Consider the following 22015-nt stretch of genomic DNA (forward strand, 5'->3'; position numbering starts at 1 on the left):
TAATCTGATTTAGCAGCCACGAGGACGGGCGGGTGTTAGGAGGATATGTGTGACAGTCACGGAAACCGACTGACAGTTTGGCACATGAAATCTACTCTAATAGACTGTATTAATCTGTTGGAGAAAAATAAATTCAGAGGGCTAACAGAGCCCCATGTAGTACCAGAGACAGTGATTTTAATTGCAGTGCTAAAATGTTTAGGTCACAAGCAGTTTTGGGCTAATGCAGAAAAGTGTTAAGAACTGTGGTAAGAGAAATTTTCTGAGGTCTGAGTGACTGGTACAGTGACTGGTCTGTACAGTGACTGGTACAGTGACTGGTACAGTGACTGGTCTGAGCCAAGAGTGGCAGGAAACATTTAGTATTTGTGGTGTCCGGTACATTAGACTGAGGAACTGTAACTGAACACAAGAGCAGGACCTGTTACATGTCCCCCCACAACATATACCAGTGGGCAATAAAGCCTTTCCTTACATTCTCTGTATGACATAATGCTGTGGCATCAAGTGCCACTGGATTATATGGTTTGCAGTAGTTTTTTATACTTCTAAATCTGTGATCGAATCTGCCTGAGGAGTTGAACATGGAAGGGGCTGGTGACTACATAACTCTGTGCGTTGCTGTGATCTATTCTTGGGTTTGGAAAAGTCAGCCATGGTTGTTTGGGAACCCTTGGAAATTTCTTTAAGGAGTCCCAGAGGCACCAGGATCAGTCCTCTTGCTTTCTGCATAGTTCTGATCTTTACTGCTGCTCTCTCCCTCCTCTCTTTAAAATGGCTGATGCGAGAACATGTCTTTTGGGAAGACACATTTCCTTCCAGTGTTGTCCTGGGTTAGGTCTTTTGTCCCTACTTTGTGGATTCTGGTTTTCCAGTAAAAAAGAAAACTGACAAGCCTAGAAATCAAACAAGTCTTGTAGTAATATATAAAGGGAGTCCATAACATCAAGTAGCATTCTTACTTAAAAATTTCTCAAATCATTTAATTCTTAGTGAAGCTGAACAGCCTTCCTCTCTAATTCAGTAGTTTGCTAATTCTTAATGCTTCAATGTCATTGCATCTTTCCATAAGGGTAAATTATTATAGCTTATTTTCAACAGAGCAATCAAAATAGCGATGTGATTCAACAGACATTAGCTTTACTGGGGTATGATGCTCTGGCAGTAGCTGCCATTAGCTGGTGTTCCACTTACACGTGGCTTTTGTGTTTTTCCTCTCCACTCTTGGTAAGTCAGCACGTGCTAAAGCAGTGCAGTCGCTGGAGACAGAAAAGTCTCATTTAAGCCCTCTACTGTACAGATGATGGTAGTTGAAAGATCTGTTTCTTATTACAGAAAGGCCAGGAAAAGAAAGTCAATGGACAGATGGAGAAGTAAAAGAGAAAGTCCCAAAATGTAGAAAAGCTTCTTCACCACCTAGTAAATCTCATCCTGAAAACGTTGCTGTGCACACAGGCAGTAACGCAACTGAGACAGTGGACATCAGTGCTGCAGCTAGTCATGCAGCCTCACCAGGGCTTGAGCAGCAGCAGAGCAGTGATACTCTGGAGACCACGGGGTCCTGCAGTAACTCCCAGAGGCACAGTGCTAGCCAGAGCTGTATGACAGTTCTGGTGGTCTATGAAAAGTTCAGTCCTTCCTTGGACTGACAGGAATTCAGCACTCCAATGCAGTCCAACAAACAATAGGTAACCAGTATGTCAAATTTTTACGACAAAATAAAGCTTCCAACCATGTTCATTGCTGGCACTGGGAAACTTCATGAGGACTTAGCCTATTATTTTATTTCTGTAATAAGAAATCATTGAGAATTCTACAACATTCTCATAAATAAAAACACAGTACAAGGTACTTTTATTGAAAAAAGGTTAGGATGTTTAGATGATTTATTTATCAAAAAATCTCAAAGCAACTAAAAGGTCACATTTATCCAACCAAAGCAAGAAGTGAGGATCTCAGCTGCTCTGCAGTGCTCACAGCTACCAACACTTTCTTGTTCAGCTGTGAAACAACACAAGGTGGGCTCATAATCAACAAGTACAATATTTATTTAAAGAACCTGCTTCAATTTTCAGACACTTATTAAGTCAAAAAAAGGTGACATAATGAAAGAGTAGTAGTATTTGGTCAAAGAGGGAAAGAAAAGAAGTCACCTTCAGTAGTTAACACATTTTCTGTAGATGCAAAACAAACAAACAAACAAAAAAACCAACAACTACCAACCAACCAACTAACCAAACAAAAATGCACAACCAAACAAAAACCCCACAAAAGCTGAAACTACTGAGTAGCAGAATTTTTCAAGTATTCTGAAACCTGGCTGTTGCATCATAACTCCTGCCAGTTTTCCAAACAAAGGAATGCATGACAATTACTTTGCCAACATCCCAGCCTAAACACATGAGAAGAAAGATACCACTTATGCCATGTTTATTTATCAGACGACATTGTTTCTTCTCATGAAAGACAGTGATTTAAGGCAGGAGTTCAGAAATGGCAGAGAAGTACTGAAGAGAGGGATATGACTGAGCCATCCCTAACACGTCTGTTAGGAGAAGAATGTTTTACAAACTCGAAGAAATTTTGCTGAATAACACTTGGATTCTTGTAAAGAAAACAAAACCAAACAATTGAAAATATGTAAATAAGCCTGGCTCCAGGCACTCTAACCAAGTTAAAAGAGGGAGAGCAAAAATGGTAGCAACAATAATGCCTGCCCTGAGTTCACTGTAAAGCATACTTCTGCCTGCCTTTATCTGAATGGGTGTGATATTATTAAGATGCTCAGTGTCCAAAAAAGAGATGTGTGTTTTCTAGAAGGTGTTGTGGTTTAAGCCAGCAGGATTATTCAACAGCCTGCTACTGCTGCTTTTGTAGTAGTAGTTGGTGGCCGTTCTAGAATATGAATGAGAAAGGGAAGGTGAATGGGAAGGTGTCCAGCCTTGTTCCCCACTGAGATGGGGTCCCTGTGGAGAAAAGGTAAAGAGTGTACTTGCTAATAGGTTCCATGAGAATTTACCTGAGGTACAAGAATGACTCTAATACTGAATACAAATACTGGATAAGGTTTGTGGTCAGTGTAACATGACTGAAAAAAACATAAACAACCTTAGACCAGCCCTTGGAGTTGACAAACAACAAGAAAAGGGTTACAAAAAACAACCTTGAGAGCAAATAAATCAGCATTGTGCTGGCAAGTATTAAATTAATATAATGCTTACAACAAATTATAAACACATTTGTTCTTACACACTCTGGTCAGATCTGTTGTTATCTCAACCATTTGTGCCCACACAGGGGACCAAAAGGACTGTTGCAGTTTAACCCTGCAGGTAGCTCAGCACCACACAGCCATTCACTTTCTCTCCCCGCATCCAGTGGGATGGGGGACAGAATTGAAAAGAAAAGTGCAAGAGCTTGTGGGCTGATATAAGGACAGTTTAATAAGAAAGAAAGAAGGAAAAAAAAGTAAAAACCAACAGCAACAACAATAAAACCATCAATAACAACAACAAAATAAACAAAGCAAGTGATGTAAATCAGTTTCATGGGACAAAAGCCTTAGGTAGGTAGATTATATAACAAATGACAGATGCTTTAATTAACATATCTGGATTGAACATCACATTTGCTTCAAGTCGTGCATACTTATTTCTTAACGTCTTTAGCCCAACCACTTCTTTGTAGGAGCTGTACTGAAGGGTGTAGAAAAAAAGAGTACTTGTCCAAGTTTCAGAAGTCCAAAACAAGTCTAAATTCCGTAGGAAAACTGCCCTTTGAAATTGCTCAAATTTGAAACTTCTTGAGTTTCTTAAAAGTATCCCAGAAAGTATAAGAACTTAAAAGGGAAGGAAATTATTTAAATATTCTATGCTTCTGCACCTCACCTCAGGTTTGGAAGTCTTCCTTTCCATCCCATTTCACAGGCCAAATTGCACCTCAAAGGGACATTTCTTTGGATTCAGGAAAATGATGTTACAGAGATGCCAAATGGATGCCAAATGCTGACTGTAGTGGAAATGTGATTGCAGTCTGAGATGCAGAAATATTCCTCTCCCTAAGTCATCAAATTCAATCACTTTTGGTCTGGATTTGGACTGGTCACTCATGACCAAAGTTTATTTCCAGAGACTTGCCTATTGAAGCAAATAAGTATCTAAATGCTTGGTTTACTTCTGTAAGACTGTGGGCACAGCCAAGTTAGTAATTTTATGCCATGACATGTGGCTATTTTGTGGAGGTATTTTTCAAACTGCAATGCTTTCACTTTTTAAATTGGTAGTATTTTGTATCTTCTGTATTAGCATATAAATTCTAAAATCTGAATTTATGAAATTGATTCTAATAACAAGAGAAATAGTGCCTTCATGAACATGTACAGGTTATTGTTGTGGTTTAGCCCGGCTGGCAGTCAAACACCACACAGCCGTTCGCTCACCCTCCCCCCTCCCTCTCCGGGATGGGGGAGAGAAACGGGAAAGTGAAGCCTGTGAGTTGAGATAAAGACAGTTTATTAAGACAGGGAAAAGAATAACAACAACAATAATAATAATAATAGTATTAATAGTAATAATGTGTACGAAATAAGTGATGCACAATGCAATTGCTCACCACCTGTTGATCGATGCCCAGCCTATCCCCGAGCAGCCGGCCCCCCCTCCACCCCGGCTAGCCACCCCTATATATTGTTCAGCATGACGTCAGATGGTATGGAATACCCCTTTGGCCAGTTTGGGTCAGCTGTCCTGGGTCTGTCCCCTCCCAGCTTCTGCTGCATCCCTAGCCTGCTCGCTAGCAGGACAGAGAGAGGCTGAAAAGTCCTTGGCTTGGTGTAAGCACTGCTCTACAACAATTAAAACATCAGCATGTTATCAGCGCTGTTCTCATTCTAATCCAAAACATAGCACCCTGCCAGCTACTAGGAGGAAAATTAACTCTGTCCTAACTGAAACCAGGACAGTTATTTGTATCAGACTTTTCAGTCTGTGTCACAGAATTTCCATTCTCAGTTCTATTTTATCTTCTGGTTTGTCCTGGTGCTTCCTCTGTGCTGTTCTGTTCTGTCTCCTTTCACTCTGGGCCATTTCATTTGTACTTTTCTCCAAGTTTCTGCAACAGAGCATGGAATAGAGCATTCCATTAGTTTTTTGTTGTTGTTGTTGTTTTTTCCTATAGCTTCTCTCCCCTGAGGCACTATTTTCCCCATATTTCCTCCTTCCCATTCTGTATGTGCCATTAGCCATAATGGCAGCAGAACTGGACTGCATGTATATAGCCTTCTGATTTTTTTTTTTTTCCCAGCCAAAACTCTGTGTAGCTGCCTTGGACTTTTCCAGCCTGGGAAGCCAACTTCCTTCAGGGCTTCGCTTCAGTTCTGACACCTGCCCCTTCCTGGCAAGGTGTTCCCCTCCATGCCCTTTCTCTGTTGCAGAACTGGTAAGATCTGCCCCTTCTAGTCCTGTTGTGGTAAGCACCACTGCTGGTACTTCATCATGGGGTCCTTCTGCTCCCATCCTTCAGCTTACAGTGTGTTTGCTGCTGCTGCCTCCAAATAAAGATGTCCAAATTGGAGGTTAAACCGGAAAGCAGACCACTATGATTCAGTTGCAATAGTGTAATCAGGACCAGACTCTGACCCTTATTTAACACACCGATGCATATGTCCTCATGCAGAAAGTTTATGTTCACAGTGTTCCCATATGCAACTCAGTCACTACTCTGAAATCAAACAACTGTGGCATGTCCTTCATATCTAATTCACATATTTTGTTCCCTCTTTGTAGAAGAACTTGTGAGAAATGTTGATGAACAGGAAAAAGACCAGAGCAGAAATTCCACAGATGCACAGTTACAGGAAGAGACAAGAAGCATACAAAATGAGAGTAGTCAGGGAAGCGATGGTACAACCTGTCCTACCAGATCCATCGTCCTACAAGTAGTCACTTCCGACACTTCTCTGAGTGATGAATCCAACTCAGAAAAATGCACTAACTCTGATCCGAACCAGAAAGATCTCACCGATGCCCAGCAAGAAACACAGAATACAGACCCACTGAATGGTAATACTTCTTCACAAAGCACCACTCAATGTAATGAAGCTGTCCAGGGCGAAGCTGCAGCAGTGTCTGGTATCTCCCTGTCAAACACTGACAGTAGTGAAATATCAAAACAAGGTGTTGTAAAACCTCCTGGATAAGAAAGTTGCTTCAGGCAATGTAGAAGCAATAGTGTCCTAAAACCATCAAATAAAAGAGCTTTGATATAAGCAAGTATAATCTTCTTGATATTAGTTATTTGGTATCTTGTAGAAAGTCCTTCATATAAAATACCAAGACTTTTATTTGAACTGCAAGAATGATCTTAAAATAATTTATAGGTGCATATTTGCAATTAAATATGCTTCCTTACTGAAGAATGAAGTAAACTTTCAAAATAGAACTATCTAACATTTTGTAATCATTGTGCTATTAAAATGCACAACCTTAGTTTAGGCACCTAATATGACTACTATGTTGTAAAGTACATCCTTTGTACTAAATACAATGTGAATATTAATCTAACTTTGATCAATTTATGTAGATGCTATTTCCTAACAGTAGTAGGCCTGGGACTGGGTCATGCTCTTAATACAAAAGATCAGTCTCCTGGCTGTAGTTTCCAGGACAGGCAGAGCAGCCAAAAAAAACTATAATGTCAGAATACTTTTTTTGGAATGTAAGTATTTTATCACAAGCTGACTGTGGTTTAGTATCTGATGATTTATTTAAAACATTATCAAGTTCAAGATGCCCAAGCAATATGAATAGATGTTAGCAATGTAAAAGAAAGACATAGTGCATTTTTATTTTATTTTCATATGGTCTGAATTTGCTTATTGTTAGAATAAATTTGAGGTATTAGGGTAACAGGAATAATCAAAGCATATAATAGCATTTGTTTTCTTCGCTTCTAATTAAAATGTTAAACTCATTAATAATTTTATGACAGTGAGCCTTGAAATATTGTGCCAGAAGTATGGCATTGTCTGAGCAACAGCACTGAAGTGCTTATGAAGCTTAGCTTAGACATAAGTATATGACTTGGCGTATTTCTAAAAAATCTTTTTTATGGAGAACTCCCCCTTATTCTGGAGTCCAACATTCTACCCAATTTCAGTGCTCCCATTGTTATTGACAGATTATTTTTTTTTCCACCAGCAATAACAGATGGTTAATTTAGGGTGCTAAATCAAAGTATTTACACTAAAATTAATTCCACAGCATTTGATTCCACAGCATCTAATAATTGACGTTTTTGTCTTTGACATGCATTTTTTGTACCATTTTTTCTGTTAAGGTCCAATTTGAAATTTAAGTACCTTAGAAAAGTTTCCCAACTCCTGGGCGAGGAAGACAGTAGGAAAAATTACACCTGTTGTATTTCAAGCTGAGAAGAATGCCATTGTGGTGTAGCTGTCCTTGAGGGTCAGTAGATGATTTACGAATGTAAATGTTGTTTGTGAAATCAGATACGACTTGGCATGCAATTTTTGCACTCTGTTGCCTTGTGAATCTTTAAAATCCACCTTTCATATGAGAGTAGAGGTTTCTTACTTTGGAAAAAAAGCTAATCTTTTTCTGAGGAATTCATTTGCCAAGGCAGGAAATTTGCTACAGAAGGCCTTATGTTTTAACACTTCAATCTGCAAAATTTATCAAAAAGGGTAGGAAGTGGTCGAGTTTGTAATAGTTTATTTCCAGTGACAAATGTCATCTAGAAGGTATATTTTTTCTTGAAGATGGTAAAAAAGATTAATAACAGGATTTCCACCAATCCAAGGAGGATTCTTCTCTTGATATGTCAATAGTCAAAAACAGTTCAGACGAATAATGGTGCAGAAATAAGAGAGAGATTCAAATGTTTTCTGGAAATAAATAGTGCTGGTAGTGTCCTGAATGAAAAACCAAAGCTTATACAAGGACAGCACTCAGCCCTTGCATCTCTAAAGAGGCAGCAGTACCTAAACCATGGAATAATAAGAAGTCACGGAAAAAGGGGAGATATATCAGGAGACATGATGCATCAAGTGAGCCAGCACACAGTAGGAGAAGCAGCAAATTATTTTTCAAGGCAACTCCAGAGGCTGAGATATGGGCCAACACACGCTTACTGGTATTCACCAATTTACACCTGAGCCATGATGGATTTTCTAGCTGATCGACACAGAAAGTTTTAGTATAATAATGTATGCTTCTCTACTGAAACTAAACATCTGTACCTGAAAAACCTAAACTGTTGTATACTTTGGAAGTGAAATGGAACTGAAAGGATCTTTTCTCCAAACTGCTCTATACTATATGCTGTGCCTTTTCCTCCTGGTGAGAATATGTGAGAAGCACAGGCTACAGCTCATGCTGTTGATAGAACACGCGCTCAGCTATGGCACATTCTGAAAAGTTCTTCAAAATACTTTGGAAACTATTCATCTGCTACAGTTTGTTAATGAATGCAGTCATCAGTTCTTGCTGCTGTCATGGCGAATGACACTGTTACTCAGCGAACGTATGTGTTCCCAGTTCATTGCATCTTGCATTCTAGAATAGTGGCTTTTCACCTGTTTAGACCTGGGAAACCTTAACATTTTTCCAGTGGACATGCACATCCTTAGTCACACAACTTATGCCTACAGAAAATAAGACAGCATTTTTTTTAGTCTCATGAACCTTTCGTGGACTCTGTCACAAGTAATTCCTGGTCCCTTCAGTCAGAAAACAACAGGATGAGTCTGGATTTCTCTTTTGCTTGAAGAGCTTTCTGGTTTACACTACCACAAATATTTAATTGAGTACTACAATGGATAGAATAAAGATATTGACTAGGTTTTGTTTTTAAAGGCATCTGATATTTGAAGGCCTTTTCAGTTGTCATTTTATGTAGCAGATACTTCTATGAAACTTCTGTTCATTGCAGTATGTTGAATTGACTCTCTGCCATCTCCTTCAGAAATTATTTGTGTTCACATGCCAGTGTAGATAAATCACAGGAAAGTGGAGAGCTTGATGTTTCGCATGGTTTCTGTAGCATATCAGTGTCAGTCTAATACTCTCTGAACAAGCTCTTTCAGATATTCCACAGATTGAGGGTGCAATGTTTAATATTAAATTTACTTATCTGAAGTTATTTGATATTACGTTGCCCTTGCCCATCTCCACTGAGCCTTCTTCCATTGTTAGGGCTTATTGGTCAGTCACAATGTCATTTATGTTTCATTTTTATTTCATCAAATAGTTTGATTTATACTTTAATAACGTTTAATTCTTGCATTGTCCCTATTTTCTCAATATTTAAACCTGTCATAGAAAGCTATTTTGAATACTTTCTGGTCTTTTGAAATGACTTACAGAGCAACTATGTCATCATATTCTTAGAACTTTCTTTCCTAAGGACAGATGATTAGCCATATTACTATTTCAGTGAGAAATTTGACTACATACTATTTAAATATGATATTTTAAGTCAGCAGAAACTCTTTCACAGAATTTCCCATTTAACATATATTTTTCACAAATTGATGGGATATTAAAATCTCCTGTCAAGTGCAAATGATGAAACAGAGAGACATTTGTATATACCGAATATGTATCTTATCTCAAATTGCTTCTGGTTTTCCTGGATGGAACATATTTCTCACTATGTGAAAAAAATGTGATTTAATTGAAACTTATTTTCTAATGGAAAATACTGAATTTATTAAAACAGTTATTTTTTAGTTCAAGAATTAAGTGAGAATTTTTTGTTACATATGAGAAATATTTTAAATGTATATTTAGAAGATCTTAAAGTAAAAATAAGATTGCAAATAAGAAACTGGTGTTGCAATTTTTACACAACATTCTTCACTAATTCATAATTTAAAAATAACCAAGATTAAAAAATATGTTTTGCAATAGCTCTGATGATTTTGCAGGAAACTCAGGGTGGATGAAAACTGAAGAATAATGACTGGCTTTTGAGTGCTGACCATTAGGACTGAGAGACTCACTGCAGTCTTGGCTGCAACACATTTATTCTAAGAGTCCATTACTGTCCAGAATGATGGAATTGTTAGGATAAGGTAGTATTTGTGCATGGAATTGGACACATCAAAGGAAAACAACAGTGCATGTTTCCCTCTCCAACCGTTATATAAATTCTTAAGTCTCACAGGAAGTATGAACATAGAATATACCATGTCATCATAATTAACTATGTTTGTTTTCTCATTAAAATATTTTTTCCATGGAATAAAGAAGGGCTGGGGAAAATAATACAGAACAGTCAGGAAGAGTAAAAATCCAAAATAAAAAAATACAGCAGTGTATGTTTCCATGCAGGAATAAATGCATATAGAAATGAGAACAGACTGTTGAGAAAGAGAGAAGCTAACTGTGGATACCAGGAACCTAAGAATTAAAGAATATATATATATACACTCACATATATATATTTTTATATATACATGCATATTCCTTCTAGATTCAGCCTTGACTAGGAACCACCATTATTCTTAAATGTTATTTTATGTATCTCATCTACTGTTCCTCCATGTGGAGTAACAAGTACTTTTCTATTACTTTTCCTCTGCTAATGGCCAGCAGACTCACACAGGACACTTTTTTAACCAGGGCAATTTTCAGCAGAATGCTTCACTTGCAAGCAAGCAGAAGGTAGCATACATAAGACATTGTTTTCATGATGATTATTATTTTCTTCTTGGTTTTCAAATTAGAGTATTTAAAACATTTTAAGAAGCACTATATATTTATCAGGGCATTATTAACACTCTCCATACAAAATCTTTCTATCTCTGAACTTTCTGCCAGCCCTGTACTAAGGATGGGGGAAGCAAGCTAAATGCCCAAAGTGCTTGCTGACTCACCCTGGGTGGAGAAGCAAGCTCCTGGGTGCTCTGGGGCTGGGAGAGAGACCTGAAAGTAGGTAAGGAGAAAAGCAACGTAGTTATTCAGATTTAATTTCATATGTTAGCTGTCATTGTCCTTTATAAAAAACAGAAAACTAACTCTCGGCGTTCTGTAGGAAAGCAATTGCAATATAACAGGGATGGAAAACAAAGGTTATCACAGGGGAAGATGATCTGCCTTCTTGGAAACTGTCACCAAATAGTTAGGCATACTATGAGAGGGTTCTCTGTTAAAAAAAAAAAAAAAAAAAAAAAAAAAAGAGAGAGAGAGAGAGAGAGAGAGAGGGAGAAAAGGGATTGTTTTCCTTTCCTCATATCACATCTCTTTCTAGGGTTAGTTCTCATACGCCATCACATTTTATTACCAGGTTTTGTTCTGCCCCATGTCCTGGTCAGTGCAAAGGGAGAACTGGGCACTGGTAGGAGAGCTCAGCTTGGGACTGAATGCTGCTTTCCTCCAAAGCACCTCTGTCCTTTCCACAATCTCACTGTCATTTAATTGAATATTACAAGATTAAGTGGAACTATTATAAGGTGATTTTTTTTAAAGTGATGATCTTCCTTTTCTCCTGAGTGATTTATTAATTAGAACATTCATTTAAAAACTGCTTATGTTTTATTAAACAACTCCATGTTTCAATGATTTATAATGGCTAATTGGCACGCTTTTAACTTTTCACTCATGATGATAGCCACATTAATCCTTAATATCAAAATGTAAAGGAGACAATAAATCTCTGATAAAACAGATTACCAGTAACTTTGTCCCATGTGACAGTAGAGGACTATCCAGTCACAGCGAGTTATAGAAAGCATGCAGAGCCTTCAGCAGTCACTATCTGAGAGCCTCTGGAGGATAACCAGGTAAACCAGCACAAACCCACACCAACAACATGCCAGTTTAATTTATGGCCATGTGGGTGGCATCAAGTTATCATCCATGCCTTGCAAGTGCTGGTGGCAGCTCAGTCTTGTGGCAGCCCTTTGGTGCTCTGCTGTGTTTTGCTGTGCCGGGTGGAACCCTTCCTGTCTGTGCAGAGCAGGTCAGATCACACCTCTGTGTGCTGCTCGTGGTGCTCCCCATGTGTGGCTAAACAGAGCTGCAGGGCTTTGGGGGCCTGGGCCTGGCAGAAGCAGCTGTGTTCGTGCCGGGGATGAAGACGGAGGGAAGGTGATATTAAAAGATCAAGTGATGTGCTAGTAAAAAGAACACGGATTATGAGATAAAAGCTGTTAGTGACCATTCGGAGGTTGCTGTAAAATTGGCACACTGACACACTGAAAGTTATGTATGGGTTAGAGTTCACTGTTTTGTTCCTACGAAGATTAATGCATTTTCATTTACATTAATACATTTTTGTTTCTATGAAGATACACAGTGCCTGTTTCACAAGACCTTCACAGAACACTCTCACTCCTAAAACCATGGTAGTCAGTCGAAGTCAAGTATGAAAATGAAACATTCAGAGCAATAGATTGTGCTTTCATACCCCTCCCCACCCCCTCTTTTTTTTTTTTTTTTTATGGATAATAATAAAAGTTTTGCTGAATCCCTCCAAAAATAACTGCAGGCAGGAAGATCTGGAGAAAATTTTGTTCTAATTCATTTTACTTCATTTTATAAGGCTTCAAAATCCTTTAGAGACCTGGCTGTCTATCAGCCACACACACTACATTCACCTAAGAAAAGCGAGGGGAAGAATACTAGTTACAGAGTGGGCAGCATCCTGGCAATGAAACCATTGGTAAAAACCAGTAACAAAATTCTCTCTGGTTTACTGTGATGCTTTGGTGAAGTCATAGCTATTCCCCATGCTATTCCCATGCTTATTCGCATGAGCTCCCATTCCTCTCTTCTTTCTTTTCTAAACTCTGAGCCTCTTCTTCAGCTTTGACTTACTGTCTTTCAATTTTCCATTTGAATTGCACATCAACTGCTTTCCCTTTTAGCTACTCGTGCCGTTGTGTTTTGTCTTTCAAAAGTCTTCCCCAACCTGTATTTTTATTTCTGTAGCTTTTCCCCTTCTCCCAGCTCATCTTTGTTACTTTTGAGACTCTGTGCTTTTCCTTTTTCACATTTTCAGTTCAGCATTATTAATCACTGGTGGGACCACTCCATTCATTGGTTAAAGCTGAGAAGTTACCATACAGCTAGTAAATAATACTGTAAGGTTGTTGCATTTCCCCCATAGCTACCATCCAAACTCAGTCTATAATTTTCCCAGCTGTACTCATTCAAAATCACTCAAGGAATAGTTTAAGCAAGAACTCAGTATTATGATTAGAAGTTTGAAATCCGTATTGTATCACTTAGTTTGAAAACTACTCTTGTCACTCGATATCATTTCTCCTATCTGATTGAACTAATTGAATTTTTAATACTTGACATTGACATCTTCCACTAAGTGAAACTTGCCCCTACTTTTAATGCCTATATCGAAGAGGATTTAAACAGCACATCTCTGCAGATGGTGAATTTTGACTTTCAATAAGTTGGAAGATTAAAAAAAATAACACTTCATTACTGCTTGTGTAAATGTTGTATTTTTGTTTCATGGTGTGTGGTCTATTGCTTTCATTCTATCTTTTGCCTTTTGGATAAACCACAATGATTAGTTAAGTCAGTCCTATATTTATTTTAGTAAGAAAGAAGTTAAAGAAAGCCATGACTGAACCCTCACTTTAACCTTCAGATAGAAAAGGGAGAAGAGTTTCTGCTTGTCTAGGGCTGTGCAAGTGCTATTTATTTGGTTTACTTCCTTGCTTGATTTCCCAATAACATTCTTTTTTTTCTTTCAGGTGAGCCTATACACTGTAAGAAATCAGAAGATATAGTAAAAGCCGCTGAGCAAAAACAAGCACTGGTACACAACTAGATTTCCTATTTCTTAAAAGCTTCTGATATTTCAGGCAGGACAGGTAATTTTGACACTTATTTCCTATAAAGAGGAGAGTTTTATATGATAAGGATTCACTTATTGTTATTATTATCCTCTTTGGTCTATTCCTGTTGTGGTTTTATTACAAAATTTTGAAACTGGAATACGCTATAGCCCACTCTACGTCCCTTTAAAAGTTATTCAATACAATAGAAGGGAAACCCAATACTTTTACGTGTCTGAATTTTTAATGTGAGACTAAATAATCATGCAATAATAAATCCTTGATTCAATTATATTAAATACTGTGAGTAACAGTAGTTAAAGGCCTATTGTTTACAAATTTTCATTTGAACCCTGTTGCAGGAGAAAAGAAGAACACTGTCTGTTCCTGCACCTGTGCTCTCAGAGGCTGTTATCTGTCACCTTATTCTTGGATCATCCTGTTTCTGTGGAGAGTGATTGGACAAAATGATCAAAAGTGTAAAACATTAAACCCTGAGCTGGTAACTCAAGGCACTTAACAACTCTCAAAATTTCAGTTGTATTTGTTGTTGTTATTTCCTCTTCTATTCTGCTTTCTTAAACTAGCCAAAATGATTTTTTCAGCCAAAGTTGGACATCGCTCTGTTGTTATCACTGACACCAGACATTTCCAATTAATCATGAGACGTGAAAACATGGCGATGATCATCTGCACTGGATTGCTGTTACATGTCACTGCTACTGGCATCCAATAGAAGTGGAAAGTCAAAATGAGATGTTGCTATAGACACTTGTTCATGCAACCATGCTGCATGCAACATTGAAGTTCTACTCGTTAGCTTCCTTTAAATATCTGGAATTAAAAATATGTAGACTGTGTGGGAAGTTCTAGAGTTGTACAGATGAGCCTGCGTGAATGATGACTCTTTCCCTTTGCGGTGGCTGCCATATGGAGAGAAATGGTGTTTAAGAAATCAGTATTTGAAAACCTCTTTAAAATTAATTAAATAGCATCCAGTATTATGATTAAAACATTCTCAGTCCAACAGTGTTTTCTCAGATGTCACAGCAGTGGTGTCAGCCCTACCATGAAGCTGGTGCTTATTGTTTTGTAGGCGGAAGAGACTGCTACATGAATACCTGGAAATTGCTTCGTTTCAGCAGAGTTCTGCCTCTCAGGCAGAACTGGAAGGTGGCACTAAGACCTTACATCATGGTTTTTCTCAAATGCAAAGTTGATGACAAGTATGCAACAAAGTCCTTCCTTGCCTTGTTTCATTAAAAGGAAACACCAGAGCATCTTTCTCTGAGAGGCAGCGAAAGCGGAGCACGCAGGCGGTTACCTCTGCGAGAAGTCTCAGGATGAGCCATCCAGCCCCAGCTGTGCCCGGAAAGAGACTTCATGTTCATCTCTGCTTCCCTCAAGCTGCACGGGCCCCTCGGCTTGCCCCTCGGCCTCATGCAGACTGCCAACAACCTCATTGCAACAACTGCTGCAGCCTACCAGGAATCCTCCACCCCCCTCTTCAGGTTGCACGCTCGCGGGTGAGTTGGGTCACTGCATTCCCCATTCCCCTTTTTGGACCCCGTGGTTATTACCTCACTGACCAAAAAGTCTGCAATCAGCCATGGTCTGCTCTGAAGAGGACTCATGGGGGCAGTGGCTCTCCCCTCTACGCAGAGGCCTGTGTACTACTCACCTGCTGCTTCAGGGATCTAACCAGAGCTCAAGCGTAACATAGGCACCAGGCTCAGCCTCAATAAGGACACGTTATCCCCCAAGTGAAGAAGGAATAGTAAACCAATCACCCCATATTGAGGGAAGCGTACACATCCATACCTTTGACTGTCTCCTTTCTGACAGCACAACCGTTGAAATTGAGCTGGGAACAATACAAACTCTGAGCCCTGGGATAAGGGCATGCCAAAAGGTGGAATTTCTGTTGTTGAATATGTAAGCCATATACACACTATGCATAATTAGTGTGCATAGTTTTAACTTAAGAAATGTTTGTGCATATAGGTTGTAAAAAGTGCATTTAAACTGTTTTGTGTATCTGGTCCAGGGCTTGTATTTGGCATGGACAAAGTTCTGTACAGTGCAGTTAAAGAATGAAATGTTAACGAATGAAATTGTATCATATATGTTATAATGCAATTGATATTTTTTGCTAAGAGTTAAGAATTTATATATTATCTGCCAGTGTTTGAGCAAATCATTAGTAGCCTGGATCACTCCATGCACCTTTGCAATCCTTTTTGGGGAATGTTGGGCAAATTTTTTCCTTTATAATGAAATGTAAACCATCTTATGGTTTCTCATAGTCATTATGACAAAAGAAGCATATTGTTTATATCAGACTTTTTTTTTTAATGTAAATTGCCATATCTTATGGCAGTAGAAAATCTTGTTTAAGATCTGAGAATTTTGGTTTTATGTCTTTTCTCTCAAGACATGGGACCTTATTTCAGATGTGTCTGCAGTCCCACCAAATTTGAAAAGATCAAAAGATGACTGGTATTTTTAAAAATTAGGCCAGTTAGATCTTTGTAATGTTCTTCAATATCGTGATTTATGCTTCATCGAGAACAGAAGTCAGGAGCAATCCAAATGTAATGTTCTTATTGTATTTTCAATTTCAGACTTTTACTGTAGTTGAACTTGACTTTTTGTTTCTGTATCTCCGTCCCATCACCATTGAGATACTCTGCAGAAGTTTTCTCCTGGAAATAGAAGCAGAAGTTATAGCTGATTCTGCAGTCTACTGGGAGCATCCTGTGGGGCTCTTGGTGTCCTGTTGTTATACCCGGTCCTTTGATCTCCCACTGCAGAGGCTAGGAGGAATTCCTGATCTCATAGGAGGTACTCAGTGCCTGCAGATCTCCTTCATTAATATAGAAATGTGAGTTGTGTATAAATATTCCTACTTGCTCATTTGTATTCAGTTTTAATCACTGTGGTAGATGTTACTGAAATACAAGCAGAGTCCTTATTTTTTCTTTAAAGCCAGCTAATTCTCTTTCTTTCTTCCTTTATTCTTAGCAAGGTTTTATCTGGACATGACCCAAAGCTTACTGTGTTATTTGGATGAGGAGAAATTTACTTTGGTGGAGAAGACCATAATAACCAACATGTGTTAGCTAAGGCTTTGACCTTGGGTGGAATTCACATTCAGATGGCAGAGAGGCTTCTTGTTGGGGCCTCTCCTGAACAAGAATTTCTCTCTGAAACCTGCAAGGCTGCACTACCAAAACACTGCATGGGGCCATAAGAAATGGTGTTTGTATATGCATCTCTCCCACAGCATTATGGGCATGTATCCCTGCATCAAGCACACTGAGGAACTGTAGCTGTAGATTAGCCCTCAAGAATTTTATTTTGTATTTTTATCTTGAGATATCTGACAAATATATTATGTAATATTGTTATGGGTTATGATCTAGCCAGTATTTTTTTATTTAATTTTCAACAAGGCAATCTACAACCGTGTGTTTTTATTCTGCTGTATTTGTCCGTATTTCCTATGATGATATTCCTAAATAAATTTGATTTGAGGGCAAGGATCGTGAAGCTATTGAATGCTAGTTACAAATTTGCTTTACTGAAGCATTGCTCATTTGCATATGATTGCCTTTGGAAAGTGACAGATCATAAATGGTTGTTTCCACACCTTTTTCCTGCTTGCAGCTCCGTGCTTTTTCCATAACTGTGCCAGTCTGCCATACAAACTCACTTGCATCTCATAGCACTCTTGAAAACAATTTCTCTCAGTAAGCTTTTCCTTCTTAACCTTTACTGCTAAAGTAGCCCTCATATGAAAGAAGCCATAACCAATAAAGTATTTTCTCCCCAAAATTTTAACCATGGGCTGGCATTGTTGAAATTGCCGGGACTGTTCATGTTAGCAGCAATTCTTCAGGAAGGGTGCGACTTTCAGAGGTACCTCTATGCCATAGCGTAAGTTTAATCAGCAGAGTTCAGTGGTACAGGGCCTCATCCTGCTACAAACGGAAACCAGTGGAAAGAATCCCGTTGGCTTGGACTTGCATCACATCCTAATAAGGTGCATGATGGTAGTAAATATAGACATCTACTTCATAGTATGTTCTTTGCAATTCCTTTATCCCAGATGCTCTCCCTCTTCAGCCACATGCTTGAAGGCTCATCATGTGTTGTAAGTATGCCAGAAGTCAAACAAGCCACTACTGGGACCAAAATAACTTCAAATTAAGAAATTAATCAAGATCCCTAGTTGTAATTTATAAAATGCATATTTTTAACTGACTATAGAGTTATTACATGAGGAAGTGAAAAAGATAAGTATAACTAACATTATTCAATAACAGCTTAAAATTTTAAGTTTAGAGTAGCTTAGCAAAGACTTATCTGAGAGGGGAGTGCATCCAAATGTAAATAATTATTTGAAAAATCAAATCCATGAAAACCAGATATGGAAAAATAAGTAGAAATGGCATTTAATACTATAAAGAAAAGAAAGTGTTCTCTGTCAAATACACTATGCAAACATTTAAGCAGCTTTCCTGGGATAGTTTTACCTTCCTGGTCATGCAATTTTTTAATGGGTCTCCGGCAACTCATTGTCTGTGTCCTGGGACAGACATTCAGAAGTTTTACAGGACTGTGGACTTCTAAGTAGTCCTCTGGGAACAAAGAGGCAACTCATAACCAGAGAGATATAAATGTGGAGGATGTGGGGGAAAAAAGAAAAGAAAAAAAAATACCTTGTGAAAACACGGATTTTAACTGTTTTGGGCTGTTGGGCTGAATGTTCCTACAAAACACTTCTCTTCTGCTTAGGCAAGTCCTGTTCCTACAGCCCTTTTGCAGCGGGCAGCAAAGGCAGTGAGAGACTGGGAGTGTATAGCTCAGCCCTTCGATCAGAAGGAAAGAAAGCATAATCCCACGTTTGGTAGATTGTCAATAATTGAAGTAATTAAGGTGTTGAGGCAAATAAAACTTTGCAAATAAACCAAACAAAAATAAAAACTAACGAAAACAAAATAAAACACAACCAAACAAAATACTCCCAAACCCACAACTCTAAAAGATGGCAGTAAAACTATTATCGATGCTTCTTACATATGGATTGATTACTGTTGGAGAACTTTTCATTAGCTAATCTTGATAGGTACTGTCCTCAGTATATGTACTCTAAAGCTGAGGAGTCTTGTACATTTGTAACACCATATGTAGATCACTTTTACAAGTCTGAAGTAACACAAAATTAAACACGTGAATATAATGCGGTCAGAGTCAAAATGGTAAGTGGAATCTGGGCCTTGAACACAGTTCAACAGAACAGATGATTTTTCATTTTGTTTGGACTGTAGTTATAAAGTTGTCTCATAGTCATATAGGGTCTGATCCTGAGCACTTACACAAGCAACTCTCCTGAACCTGCAAGAAGGACTTTTAGTAAAGTAAGACCTTAAGGCTTGTATCAAAATATTGTGAAAAACCTATCAAAGAACATGAAAGTATGTGCTATTTATTTATATATAGCCTGTTATAGTTTTTTTTGTCCAAATTCAGTGAGCGAATGGGTCAAATGCACCCATGCTATAATGCCATGAAAACCAGTCAAACCAGTGTAATTATGTCAGGAATTAATTTGATAATTGGGTCGTGATAGGTTGTCCCTATTTCTCTGTATTCAGCTGTATTACTGAGGGTTTTCTGCAGCAGGAGGAAACTCTGATATTCTGTAGAAGGCACTACTCAACTTCTAGCTGCCTTTAATTCTTTTATTGAAATTATACTTCCTTTTCTTTGAGATCTCTTTCCTTTTTTCCTTCCAGTCAGAAATGAACATTTGACTTTATTTCCTGAGGTACTCCAGTAATGTACAATTGGAATGAATGGCAATGAATTTGTGTCAAGCACTGTTACTTGGTGGATAATGAATCTTTATTTTAGCATTCGTGTCTGAGAAAGACCCCTGTTCTGCTTCTAACGAGGTGGTTTTGGGTAGTGCAGAACTATGATTGCAGCCATAAAAAGTTCTGAGGGACACATGCATGTCAGCAAGCAAATAATGGGTACAGGATCAGGGCTACACAGTTGATATTTCCAGTAAATTACAGAATAAAAATGGCACAATCAATTTAAATATTATTTATAATTGACCTTCATATCTGTTTTTAATATTCAATCTGCTGAGTGTTTAAGAAAGCAATTAAAAGTCCCATATAATGTTAAAACCCTTGATAAATGTAATAAACAAATGACATATTCAAAAGAGAGAATCTATGTCCCATTAGGAGAGAAAAAGAAAGATGAGAGCAACATATGGCAGTATAATTAGCATGATTAGGGAAGCACATCAACAGAATTTATGCTGCAGGGAAAATGTAATAAGAAACCAACACACTTTCCACACTGCCTTGAAAACTGCAAATATCGCCTTCTGAAAAGGAGAAGATGCAGAAAGGCTCTCTGGCATTTAAAGCTGTAACTTGTGTTCTTCTGTCTTTATTAAAGATGCACACAGCCATCTGCAAACCATTTATTTTTTGCACAGTTCACATTGTCCCATTGCTTTGATTAATAAGGAGCAATATTACACCTCAGCTGCTTTTCAGAAAGATGCTATTTTGGAAACCTAATTAATACTCGCTCCACAGTTAGCTTGAGGTGTTCGTTAGTGCCAGATACTGAGTTTTTATTTGTTTCTCATTATGTGGAGAGTATTGCTTCTCAATGCCAACGTTTTTGTTTTGTATTTTGGAATAACCTTTCAACACCTCCACTCTCCCCAGCCCTCCATTCAGAAGAGCTAACAACACCTGTCGTCATTATTTTAACATGCCCATTACGTCTGTCAAAGACAATGTAGGTTATTTACATAGTTAGACTATCCTGATGCACAGCAAATATTCCTGCCATTTTCTGAACAGTTGGGTGAAAGAGAAAAGCAAAATTTAGAAACCCAGCAATGCAATTCAAATTTCAGCTTACCACTAAGGGTCAGTATAAACTAAGTAAATGAATTGTTACAGAACCGAAACAGAGTAAGTTTTGCCTAGCAGGAGTACCAAATATCTTTCATGCCCTAGAAATACCAGATTACTTTACAGATACTGCCCCCCCCCCCCCCCCCCCCAACAAACAAACAAAAAACCATAACCCAAATCTGTAGCAGAAATACCCTTGCTCTAGGCACTGAACTCGTACAAACTCCATCAGCCAGCTTTACTGTATCTGGCAGTCAGTAGCATGTCACCAAGTGGCTTGAGGCTTAGTAAAGAGTGCAAAAACATCTTGCTTGACAATTGCCGAAGGTGCTGCTGCTGAGGATGACCCTGCTGCCTTGCTGGGTAAAGGAGTGAACTCAACAAAGCACGAGAGACATTTAGCATCCACTCAGCTGCCAAGTATAATACTCCCTGTGGAAAGGTCAAATGTAATTGCACTTGTGAGGAACGAACAGAACAACTGAGACTTTTATCACAACCCACCATTGTGCTGAGCAGCTAAGGAAGAAAATAAGGAGAGTGAGAGAAGACCCGTAGACCTGAGCACCAATGTGGAGAATGGATGGAGAGCTTTAGGAAGCTTTTAGCTTCATGCTTTAAATACGCCTTATGGTGTACCCTGAGAACTGGGGACAGATAACACCTTAGCTGTTCTTCACAGGCCTGACCTACCCACAGGATTTTCATGCTATGCAGAGGCTGGAGTTTTGGTGTATACAAGAGCTCATAGAGGATGGACACACACATACATACACGAGGATGTAATCTCTGTAAAATCAGTAACACAGCTGGGGCCAGCTGTCCTAGTGCAGATTGCCACTTGTCATCTGCACTCTGTCTTCTAAAAACCTGCCAGTAGAAGGTATGCTGTCCCCTTAGGCTCCACAGAAATAGGGTCCCTCATAAAAAGCTCATGTCTCAAACTGTAAAAGAAAGACAAGAGAGGGGAAGCCTGCACTGAGCTGGGGCACTTGCCTTCATGGTGCCAGCTGCCAGACACACAGAGGTAGCCCCGGAGCCTGCAGGACCCTGTTAGGTCCCTCCCCAGTCACCAGCAGCACTGGAGCTTGGCCAGCCACCCACCAGTTTGCCTCATGGAACAGAATAAACATGTTTTTAAAGAGCACAACCCACCACTGACCTTGTCTTTGGTACTGCGGTCTGTCAGAGAGAGGACAGACAGACTAAAAGCCCCTTCCTCAGGCAGCAGGACTGC

The 22015-nt window shown here is 38.7% G+C and overlaps 1 protein-coding gene across 5 annotated transcripts in view; it reads left to right on the forward strand.

Annotated features, from left to right (window-relative positions):
• Positions 1-16809, forward strand: part of PDE1A (phosphodiesterase 1A) — a 183405-nt gene extending 166596 nt beyond the window's left edge. For 3 of the 5 annotated variants that reach the window (XM_040561584.1, XM_040561585.1, XM_040561587.1), the window contains one exon: positions 5784-6282. In XM_040561584.1, the coding sequence (XP_040417518.1) occupies positions 5784-6196 (413 nt within the window). In that variant the 3' untranslated portion in view covers positions 6197-6282. Of the gene's footprint in view, positions 1-5783; positions 6283-13738; positions 13859-14184 lie in introns of those variants that run through there. The other 2 variants (XM_040561586.1, XM_040561588.1) reach the window with 2 other exon arrangements.
• The last annotated feature ends 5206 nt before the right edge of the window (positions 16810-22015 follow it).

Source organism: Cygnus olor, chromosome 6 (genome assembly GCF_009769625.2).
Source record: "Cygnus olor isolate bCygOlo1 chromosome 6, bCygOlo1.pri.v2, whole genome shotgun sequence".
Taxonomy (NCBI): domain Eukaryota; kingdom Metazoa; phylum Chordata; class Aves; order Anseriformes; family Anatidae; genus Cygnus; species Cygnus olor.